The 12,263-nt window shown below is 42.0% G+C and overlaps 1 protein-coding gene across 1 annotated transcript in view; it reads right to left on the minus strand.

Annotated features, from left to right (window-relative positions):
* The window catches only part of LOC110535705 (uncharacterized), a 69,927-nt gene extending 57,981 nt beyond the window's left edge, over positions 1 to 11,946 (minus strand). The window contains exon 1 of the mRNA XM_021620890.3: positions 11,584 to 11,946. Within this exon, the coding sequence (XP_021476565.2) occupies positions 11,584 to 11,669 (86 nt within the window). The 5' untranslated portion in view covers positions 11,670 to 11,946. The remainder of the gene's footprint in view (positions 1 to 11,583) is intronic.
* Between the last annotated feature and the right edge of the window lie 317 nt (positions 11,947 to 12,263).

Below are 12,263 nucleotides of genomic sequence, written 5' to 3' on the forward strand. Positions count from 1 at the left end.
GTATACAGCATTCCTCATGGAGTTCCCTAAATTCCTATTGGACCTTGTAGTTATGGCAGACAATATTCAAATTTTTGGTGACTTTAATATTCACATGGAAAAGTCCACAGACCCACTCCAAAAGGCTTTCGGAGCCATCATTGACTCAGTGGGTTTTGTCCAACATGTCTCCAGACCTACTCAATGCCACAGTCATACCCTGGATCTAGTTTTGTCCTATGGAATGGATCTAAATGTTTTTCCTCATAATCCTGGACTATGGGACCACCATTTTATTAAGTTTGAAATTGCAACAAATAATCTGCTCAGACCCCAACCAAGGATCATCAAAAGCTGTCCTATAAATTCTCGGACAACCCAAAGATTCCTGGATGCCCTTACAGAGTCCCTCCACCTACCCAAGGACGTCGGAGTACAAAAATCAGTTAACCACCTAACTGATGATCTAAACGTAACCTTACGTAATACCCTAGATGCAGTTACACCCCTAAAAACAAAACAAATTTGTTACAAGAAATTTGCTCACTGGTATACAGAAAATACCGAGCCCTGAAGCAATCTTCCAGAAAATTGGAACGGAAATATCGCTCCACCAAACTAAAAGTCTTCCGACTAGCTTGAAAAGACAGTAACGTGCAATACCAAAGAGCCCTCAATAAGTATTCAACGAGAGGATAGCTTTCACTTCAGCAGTGATAAATTCATGAACTTGTTCGATGAAGAGATCATGATCCTTAGAAAGCAAATGACGGATTCTACTTTGAATCTGCAATTTCTCCAAAGCTCATTTTTTACGAGTCTGCACAGAACTGCCAGCATCAATGGAGACACTCAAGTTTTTTATTCCTGTATCTCGTCACACATTCATGAAAATAGTTATGGCCTCTAAACCGTCAAGCTGCATACTGGACCCTATTCCAACTAAACTACTGAAAGAGCAGGAAGTATCCTGTGCTTGGCCCTCCTATGTTGAACATATAAATTGATCCCTATCCACCGGATGTGTACCAAACTCGCTAAAAGTGTCAGTAATAAAGCTTCTCTTTGAAAAAGCCAAACCTTGACCCGGAAAATATTATTTATTTTTTTAAATCAGCCTATATCGAATCTCCCATCTCCCCCCAAAAAAAGCTGTTATGCAGAAACTCACTGCCTTCCTGAAGACAAATTATGTATATGAAATGCTTCAGTCTGGTTTTAGACCCCATCAAAGCACTGAGACAGCACTCATGAAGGTGGTAAATTGCCTTTAAAATGGTCAGACCAAGGCTCTCCATCCGTCCTAGTGCTCCTAGACCTTAGTGCTACTTTTGACACCATCGAGCACCACGTTCTTGTGGAGAGATTAGAAACCCTAATTGGTCTACACCAGGGATGGGCAATTCCAGTCCTCAAGGGCATGATTGGTATCCCAGTTTTGCCCCAGCCCCAGCTAGCACACCTGACTCCAATAATCACATAATCATGATCTTCAGTTTAGAATGCAATTTGATTAAATCAACTGTGTTTGCTAGGGATGGATAAAACATGTGACACCAATAAGGCCCTCGAGGACTGGAGTTGCCCACCCCTGGTCTACACGGAGAAGTTCTTGCCTGGTTTAGATCTTATCTGTCGGAACGATATCAGTTTGTCTCTGTGGATGGTTCGTCCGCTGACAAATAAATTGTACGTTTTGGCGTTCCTCAAGGTTCCGTTTTAGGACCACTATTGTTTTCACTATATATTCTACCTCTTGGTGATGTCATTTGGAAACACAATGCAACTTTCACTTCTATGCGGACGACACACAGCTGTACATTTCGATGAAACATGGTGAAGTCTCACAATTGCCTAACCTGGAAGCCTGTGTTTCAAACAAAAGGAAGTGGAATGGCCGGCAAATGTTTTACTTTTAAACTCGGACAAAACAGAGATGCTAGTTCTAGGTCCCAAGAAACAAAGCGATCTGCTGTTAGATCTATCTATTAATCTTGATGGTTGTACAGTCGTCTCAAATATAACTGTGAAGGACCTCAGCGTTACTCTGGACCCTGATCTCTCTTTTGATATCAAGAATATTTCAAGGACAGCTTTTTATCCATATTCATAACTATTTGTCAAAGAATTATGCAGAAAAACTAATCCATGCTTTAGACAATTCTAGATTAGACTACTGCAATGCTCTACTCTCTGACTACCCCGATAAAGCACTAAATAAACTTCAGCTAGTGCTAAACACTGCTGCTAGAATACTGACTAGAACCAAAACATTTGATCATATTACTTCTCTCTACATTGGCTTCCTGTTAAGGCTAGGGCTGTTTTCTAGGATTTACTGCCAACCTATAAAGCATGACATGGGCTTGCTCCTACCCATCTCTCCCATTTGGTCCAGTCGTACATTTCTAAACGTACGCTACAGTCACAAGACGCAGGCCTCTTTATTGTCCTTTGAAATTCAGGTAGTGCTTTCTCCTATAGAGCTACATTTTTATGAAATGGTCTGCCTATCGATGTGAGAGACGCAGACTTGGTATGGTTGAGTGTAGTCTGGTCCAGGGGTGCGAACGTGAACGGCAAGGCATTGGAGCGACAAACTGCCCTTGCGGTCTTTTCCTGGCCGGTTCCCCTCTCTCCACTGGGATTCTCTGCCTCTGACCCTATTACTGTGGCTGAGTCACTGGCTGACTAGTGCTGTTCCATGCCGTCCCTAGGAGGGGTGCGTCACTTGAGTGGGTTGAGTCAAAAACGTGATCTTCCTGTCTGGTTTTGCGCCTGTTTGGGATCGTGCGGTGGAGGAGATCTTTGTGGGCTATACTCAGACTTGTCTCTGTGTAGTAAGTTGGTGGTCTGTTGATATCCCTCTAGTGGTATCGGGACTGTGCTTTAGCAAAGTGGGTGGGGTTATATCCTGCCTGGTTGGCCCTGTCCGGGGGTATCGTCGGATGGGGCAACAATGTCCCCTGAACCACCCCTGACTCAGTCTCCAGTATCTATGCTGTAGTCTATGTGCTGGGGGGCTAGGGTCAGTCTGTTATATCTGGTGTAATTCTCCCGTCTTATATGGTGTCCTGTGTGAATTTAAGTATGCTCCCTTTAATTATCTCTATCTCCCTTCCCTCCCCTCCCCTCCCTGAGGACCTGAGCCCTAGGATCATGCCTCAGGAATACCTGGCTTGATGACTTCTGGCTTTCCCCAGTCCACCTGATTGTGCTGCTGCTCCAGTTTCAACTGTTCTGCCTGCGGCTAGGGAACCCAGACCTATTCCCTGGACATGCTACCTTGTCCCGGACCTGCTGTTTTTGACTTTCTCTCCCTCTACCGCACCTGCTGTCTCAACCTCTGAATGCGCGGCTATGAAAATCCAGCTGAAATTTACTCCAGAGGTTGCAACCTGTTGCAACCTCTACAACCACTGTGATTATTATTTGGCCCTGCTGGTAATCTATGAACATCTCAAATACCAATCTGGCCTTAAATGGCCATGTACACTTGTAATCTCCACCCGGCACAGCAAGAAGAGGACTGGCCACCCCTCAGAGCCTAGGTACTCTAGGTTATTTTTCTAGGTTCCTGCCTTTCTAGGGAGTATTTCCTAGCCACCGTGCTTCTACATCTGCATTGCTGGCTGTTTGGGGTTTTAGGCTGGGTTTCTGTTAAGCACTTTATGATATCTAGGGGATTTATAAATGTGATTGATTGATGATGATTCTGCCACCACCATGCATCACCATAGGGACGGTGCCAGGTTTCCTTCAGACGTGACACTTGGCATTCAGGCCAAAGAGTTCAATCTTGGTTTCATCAGACCAGAGAATCTTGTTTCTCATGGTCGGAGAGTCCTTTAGGTGCCTTTTGGCAAACTCATAGCGGGCTGTCATGTGCCTTTTACTGAGGAGAGGCTTCCGTCTGGCCACTCTACCATAAAGGCCTAATTGGGGGAACGCTGCAGAGAAGGTTGTACTTCTGGAAGGTTCTCCCATCTCCACAGAGGAACTCTAGAGCTCTGTCAGAATAACCATTGGGTTCTTGGTCACCTCCCTGACCAAGGCCCTTCTCCCCCGAATGCTCAGTTTTGCCAGGCGGCCAGCTCCAGGAAAAGTCTTGGTGGTTCCAAACTTCTTCCATTTAAGAATAATGGAGGGCACAGGGACCTTCAATGCTGCAGAAATGTTTTGGTACCCTTCCCCAGATCTGTGCCTCGACACAATCCTGTCTCGGAGCTCTACGGACAATTCCTTCGACCTCATGGTTTGGTTTTTGCTTTGACATGCACTGTCGACTGTGGGACCTTATCTAGACAGGTGTGTGCCTTTCCAAATCATGTCCAATCGATTTAATTTACCAGATGGACTCCAATCAAGTTGTAGAAACATCTCAAGGATGTTCAGTGGAAACAGGATGCACCTGAGCTCCATTTTGAGTCTAATAGCAAAGGGTCTGAATACTTACGTAAATAAGGTATTTCTGGTTTTTGCTAAATGTTTCTAAAAACCTGTTTTCGCTTTGTTATTATGGGGTATTGTGTGTAGATTGCTGAGGAAATGGTTTTATTTAATCCATTTTAGAATAAGGCTGTAACGTAACAAAATCTGGAAAAAGTCAAGGGGTCTGAATATTTTTCGAAAGCACTGTATTACTAGAGGGAGTCTGACTGCAATTGATTTGATTGCTGCGCTGTGTTAAAAAAATGACAGCAAGTGACTGTGACTAGCAGCTGTTGTCTCTCTTTCCTCCATTTTGCAGCGACCACTACAGAACTTCAACTGTGTTAATCGTGCAGTCCATGTTGCTGAAGCTGCAACATGTAATTACAGCCATTTCTTACTGAAAAGTTCTGTTACCGAAATCCCTCATTTGTTTAGGAAAAACATTCCCTATTCCCTCAACCCTTGCTCTCTTCACACTACACATGTATGCATCGCATGTAAGTGACCAATAGGGCCTGACCTATAGCATATTATAATCACAAACAAACCCTGAACATGTGACAGCAAAATGGATGCAGAGGACATGACAAATAAACTTGAAATGGGGGAATGTTTACTTGTTGCTCAGGAGGTAAAGGAGAAGTTGGATGTGTGGAATCAATTTGACTAGCTGTGGAAAATCCTGGAGATCAAGAAAAAGAAGGTAAGGCGCAAGCCTTGCGTGTGTCACGCCTGCTTCCGCTCTCCCTCCCTGGCACTCAAGGCCCTGCATTACACACTCCTGCTACCATCATTACACACACCTGCTTCCCTCGTTACGCGCATCAGCGATTCATTGCACTCACCTGGACTCAACCGCCGTGTTAATACCTCCCCTATATCTGTCTGTTCCCCAGCTCTGTTCCCCGCTTCTGCAATAATGTTTGTATGTCTTGTATACCCGGTTATGATGCTCTTCCTGTCTTGTTCATGTCTGTGCTAAATTAAAATGTTCAACTCTCCGTACCTGCACTCTCATCTCCAGTGTCGGTTCTTACAGCGTGCATATTATGTGTGCCAAACAGGTGCTGTTAGATTACAATATAATTTTTCTGACCATCTGTAACAATGTACACAACACTAAATAAATGATAAGCGTACCAGAGAGTCTGTTGCAACGTTTAGTTAAAAATAAATCATTGTAAAGCCTTTATTACAGCAAACACTAAAAACAATTGCATTCATTCGTGAACGCAATTTCTGACATGGAACAGTTTATTTATCGTTTACGCTATTTATTCAAGGGTAGCTTTATTTTATTTTCAAACGGAAATGCTTGATTGCATTTCAAATCATAAATGACTCATATGCTGTGTGATGACATGAATGAATGATACAGTAGCCTATATACACGTTTTGAATATATAGGCTTAAGTTATGGTATTAAAACTAAACAGTATGCACTCTTTGGCCTAGAGCACGATGGTGGTTCTACAAGTCTGCTATACTAAGCCTACTAATGATAACAATATGACTTATTATAAATGATGTTCATCATAATAATAATAATAATAATAATAATAATAATAATAATAAGTAATAATAACAAGGAGATCAAGAAAAAGGAGGGCTATTATTATACATTTTATTTTTCTGACAATTGGGATGAGTAAACAACACTAAACAACTTATAAGTAATACCAGAGAGGCTGTTCTAATATATACAAAAGTGTAAAGCCTTTATTACAGCATTGCAAAGATTGAAAACAGCTGAATTTGTGAAATTGTTAATCCCACATATGGTTGCGTGAGGCTTGGTGCTCACAGAATCAGTAGGCTATTGATCAAGCACTCAAACAGAAGCAGGATCTGTCTTATTTCTCTAGATATACAGTATATGGATGATTTACAGTATAAAGCCAGGCACGTTTAACAATTAGGCTATTGATTATAGACCTATTGCCATTTCCGCTCTCCTCACTTTTCTTAGAAAAGTATGGCAAGTGCTGTTTTCTTGTCTCCTAACTCGGCTTCTGCCTCCGCCACATTCTTCTCAACATCAATATGCTGGTTAACTTTGCTATTATGCACATAGTGTCATGATCTAAGAAAAGACGGCAATTCATTGCACTGATATTTCAGAACCACGGTCAGCAACCGCGATCCAATGCGAGAGAAAGCAACACGAATAAAAATAATATTTTTATGAGTGTTGCACCAATGTTTTTACGTAATATAACCATATACAATTTTAGTAGCACGTCTTAGTGATGGTCTGTGCCATCCCCACGGCCTCCACAATGGATTAGTCCACTCAGACAGGCGCGAATCAGAGAAGTGTCTTGTACACCATGAAATTCTATATATTTTTTGCTACTGCTCGACTAAAGAAATCTCGGCCGACCAACAGCCTATCAACTAAATGGGATCAGCCCTTAACAGCATTGTAAATACTAACCTAAATGACAGGGTGAAAAAAGCCTGTACAGAATAAAATATTCCAAAACATGTATCCTGTTTGTAATAAGGCACTAAAGTAATACTACAAAAAAAAGGAAATAAATGTACTTTTTGTCCTGAATACAAAGTGTTAAGTTTGGGGCAAATCCAACAAAACACATCACAGAGTACCACTTTTTACACTCTTTATATTTACAAGCATGGTGGTGGCTGCATCGTGTTATGGATATGCTTGTCATCGGCAAGGACTGGGGAGTTTTTTAGGATAAAAATTACAGTAATAGAGCTAAGCACAGGCAAAATCTTAAAGGAAAAACTGGTACAGTCTGCTTTCCAACAGACACTGGGAGAGCAAACCTCACCTTTCAGCAGGACAATAACCTAAAAAACAAGTACAACTATACACTGGAGTTGCTTATAAAGACGACATTGAATGTTCCTGAATGGCCTAGTTACAGTTTTGAAAATCTATGGTAAAACTTGAAAATGGCTATCTATCAATGATCAACAACCAATGTGACAGAGCTTGAAGAACTTTTTAAAGAATAAAATGGGCAAATATTGTACAATCCAGGTATGCAAAGCTCTTAGAGACTCACCCAAAAACACTCAGCTGTAATCGCTGCCAAATGTGATTCTAACATGTATCGACTCAGGTGGTTGAATACTTATCTAAGCAAGATATATTAGCATTTAATTTTTCAAAAAAAAAATTAAATCGGAAAATTCTTCATCCACTTTGACATTGTTGTGGATCGTTGACAAAAAAGGACAATTAAATACATTTTATTCCCACTTTGTAACATAAACAGTCAAGGATTGTGAATACTTTCTGAAGGCACTTTATTTGTCGTCAATGTTCTGAATAATTTAAAAAAAAGTTATTCAGGTATAAATTACCCAAAGTTACGATAGATTGGCATAGATTTTCTGTTAATTACCTAAATTATTGAAGATGCTGGTAAATTACTGGTAGCTTTGCAACCCCAGTTATACTGGATTGGTACAACAATACTCTGTCTATTTGGTATTCCAACAACACTGCTGCCCATATATGCAGTCTGCCTGACAAGAGTACACCCAAAAACGTCGGCAGAGAAATTACATTTAGATCGTGAAATTCTGGCATAAACATTCCTCAAGTCTACACAGTGCCCAGTCCTTTTGGATGGAAAGTAAATTAAAGTGTGTCTGCCTTTGATCAGCATTAGGAGCATAGCTACTGACTGAGGTATTTTATGGAGTCATGAAAAGTGAGAAAGGGGAATTTTTCAGCCCTTAGTGTGCTGTTGCTAAAATAAGCTGTAGCTGTACTTTTATGAGGGTTACAATCAGAATGAAGAAGTATGTGAGTTAATAGTGTGCGTGAGACAGCTTACAACCATTTCCATTTGCTGCCTTGTACATTGCCATATATAATATATATGTCTCTTTGGACTTACAATAAGTGTCTGGTTTACAAAGTTACAGTAGTAGGGTGTATGTTCATGTCATTTTGACTACTGCTTCAGACACTGACACACACACATAAATGACACACACCAGTTTGGAGGCTGTGTGTGAAACAGTCTAGAGTCCACAGTCATTAAAGGGAACAAGGAGAGACCTCCGGAGCTGTGTTGTTGAATAGGCAGCCCCTCTATTCTTTAGGTGCCTTCCCATACAGAGGCTGGTTACCCATTCACAACACAAGGTCATTAGATAATACACAGTGGGACCTCAAGACCAACACGGTGGGGGTGGGAGGGCCACGCTACAAAACAACCTTTTCCCCAACTCAAACTCCCCCTTCTCGGTCTCTCTACACACAACACACACACAAATTATGATGTCATTATTACGCCCCCTTCTCAATTCAGTCCAGTGTTATTCAGCCTTTCAGTGTGGGTTTCCACTCTCTCTGTGTCTGTTATTAGAGACAGGGCATCAATATACGCTTCTACACGTGCATTGCTTGCTGTTTGGGGTTTTAGGCTGGGTTTATGTACAGCACTTTGAGATATCAGCTGATGTAAGAAGGGCTTTAGAAATAAATTAGATTTGATTTGATAATGTGACCTACTGTCACAAGAAAAGGGCAACCAGTGAAGAACAAACACCATTGTACAACCCACATTTATTTTCCCTTTTGTACTTTAACTATTTGCACATCGCTACAACATATGACATTTGAAATGTCTTTATTCTTTTGGAACTTCTGTGAGTGGAATATTTACTGTTGATTTTTATTGTTCATTATCTACTTCACTTGCATTGGCAATGTTAACATATGTTTCCCATGCCAATAAAGCCCCTTGAATTGAATTGAGAGAGATATCTACTGAGTGTTTGGCCTCACTGGTCTCTCTCAGCTCCCAGCATGCTCCATTTTGGTGATGACAATAACTAATGCTGAGGGAGCACTACACTGATGCTCAGCTCAGGAATGAGTGAGAGACACAGAGACAGACCAGGTTGGAGAAACAGAAACGAGTGTGAAAACCAGCGAGACAAAGATTTGTAGTAATTGAGCAAACAATTAGGCTTGCTTATTGTACCTTTAGTTAACTAGGCAAGTCAGTTTAAGAACAAATTCTTATTTTCAATGGTGGTCTAGAAACAGTGGAACAGCCTTGTTCAGGGGTGGAAGGACAGATTTTTACTTTGTCAGCTCGGGGAATCGATCTTGCAACCTTTCGGTTACAAGTCCAACACTCTAACCACTAGGCTACCTGCCGCCCCAATTTTAATCCCCACTTTGTAACATAAAAAGTCAAGGATTGTGAATACATGTGTCATCAGTAGGGTATGTGGACACAGCATAGTGATGGTAACAGCCCAGTTCCTGTGGGGATAGCTTGGCAGCCAATGACGGTATGTCTGCCATTCCTAGCCAAATGCTGTTTGGCTAAGTCACCATGACGACAGAGCTGCCAAGCCTCATTTCAAAAACTCTAGTCTGTGCTCAACTCTGTGGATGAAATCATCATGGAGTTGAGGTACTTGGCAATGACACAATGTACTCCTGCACGCGTACATTTCTCTGTCAACCTACTCTTTGTCGGAGGGAGACTTTCTTAGTTCACTGTTTGAGAAAGCATACTTACTCTGGTTGAGAGTGTCAAGAGGTTTCTGAATCAATAGAGCAGTTATTATGCATTCATGAATCATCAACGTATTTTCCATGACGTTCAACATCATACGACCTATAACAGTTTGTTGAAAAACACAGCCACACAACCTCGGATGGGTGATAGCTGGGTGGTAAACCACAAAGCGGAGCCCATAGATCATTGACATCACCATGGCAACATATATCCATTATCTATAATTGTGTGGGATCACAGTCAACATAACAGAGAGATCACCCACATTCAGAAGTTCATCAAAGGAACATGGCACTAATTGGGCATAATTGAAGGTGTCCTAAATATGTGTCTGAGCTATCTGCCACAGGGTTCAAACATGTGGGGATGCAGATTATTTTTTGTCTGCCTGCACTACAGACGCCTATATCGGTCGCTAATACAAGACTAGTAAAGGCCCAGTGCACTACTTTTGTGTTTGTTATTTATTTATTTTATTCCGATTTTTCAGGGGGTGCTGCAGCACCCTCAGCCCTCGAACTTCTCGGAGCTTTGGGTTCAAAGGGAAAAATGGGTCCATTAAAGTAGATTTGCAAATATTTGCCCACTAATAGAATTCAGGAGGGGAAATAAATAGGCTATTTATTCTCCATTACAATGCATGGTATTCTATGCGTCAATGCTGTTCGTGTGTGTCTCTATGTCTGTGGGTGCGTGTACTGTTTAGTACCTCTCTGTGTTGAATTACAGTCTATCTCAAAGATCGCCATGTAGGCAGACACCCGAGCTGTGCGCTGAGCACAAAGAATAAAGTCAAAGAGCCCTGGGGAGAATAGCGGAGTCACTCCACGCGAGGCCGGAAAAAGCGCAGGCCAGGTGCTAGAAGCAAGACGTGCACGCCACACAGGTAGCCAACAGTTTGGCACGCGCACTAACCTCCGTTGGTTGTATGGTAAGGACACTCTGCAGACTACCTGCACTAACGCCTCAATGAATTTTGCGCTAAATGGTACGCAGCATCACCTGGATGTGTGCAACAAAAGTTCAACATTCACCTTCCTTTAATATTTCTGGCAAGCTGTCAACGCATACAATGTGATGCATAGCCTACGTTCGATAAATCCAAAGTATGCGCCACACAGAACGCACGGCAACTGCCTCTGCACTGCAATGTTGCACGGCAAACGCAGCGTTCCGTTCCATTGGAATTGCATGTTCTTCTGGTGTAGCCAGGGTGCAAAAAACACTATCGGTGTGATCGAGGCGTAACTGTGCCACCTGAGTTGCCCTGACTATCACTAATACTATCACTATCACTTCCTCTATGCCTAGCCTATATCTAGACCTAGAGCACCGTTTTATGTTATCCTTTGACTACCTCCATAACCTTTCCACTCCTGGAACCAATTCAATCAAGTTTGAATTACACAACACCCTTTCTTCTTGTACACGAGAAAACAAGATCCAAATGCTGGGACCGTTTACGTAGCTCTGAATGAAACCGGATATTTATGTAACGAACTATCAAATAAGTATTTAGAAACTTCCTTATGGGAGTTTAAAATGCGACTAAAACCTAAATAAAAATAGATATGCTTGGTATACTCAACTTGAGCTTGCAACTATATTCAGGCACTTAAGAGCAAATAAGGATGTTTAGGCCTACCAGTTGGTTGATGAGCGGGGGTTGAGAATGTCCTCTTTGGCCGTGAGCAGTGACAGGCTATAGGTATCGAGGTTAATCGCTCGCATCGTGATGGTGAAGTTTTCTACAATCCACTTCCGAAGATTTCTTCACTTCGCAAGTCGCACTAGAAACGTACTAGAAACTGAACACGGCCACACTGACGCGCTTTCACGGCCGGGAGAACGATTAGTAAGTAGGCTTATCTCATGCAAAGTAATGGAAGTTTCAAGTGGAGAAGAAGGTGACAGTCCGCCAGCAAGCTATGCAGGCTGCAAACACACACACTGGGTAGTTGAGGCTGTTGCAGACTTTCTGCAGTGAGATGGAAATACGTTTTCACTCAAAGCCCCACCTCCTCCTGACGAATGGGGGGGAAGCTGAGTTACATTCTAGCTGGTCCTGGTCCAAACTTCAACTTCACACACCATTCTCTTCACCTCCATTCCGCACTTTAATAATGAGGTGGAATTGTGGAAAATATATATTTTTATAATTAAAGCTAGAATCCTTAAGTGAAACAATAACAAAGCTGACACCACACCTCTGTTTTGGTATAAAGCAAAGGGATTGGCTATGGAGAAATGTAATCACTCTCAAATTCATAGACAGAGCTATGGATGCAAGGACTGACCATCCATGTTTTGAAGCTATACAGTGTT

The sequence above is a fragment of the Oncorhynchus mykiss genome, chromosome 11, assembly GCF_057628025.1.
Source record: "Oncorhynchus mykiss isolate SJ-2025 chromosome 11, ASM5762802v1, whole genome shotgun sequence".
In the NCBI taxonomy this organism is placed as follows: Eukaryota; Metazoa; Chordata; class Actinopteri; order Salmoniformes; family Salmonidae; genus Oncorhynchus; species Oncorhynchus mykiss.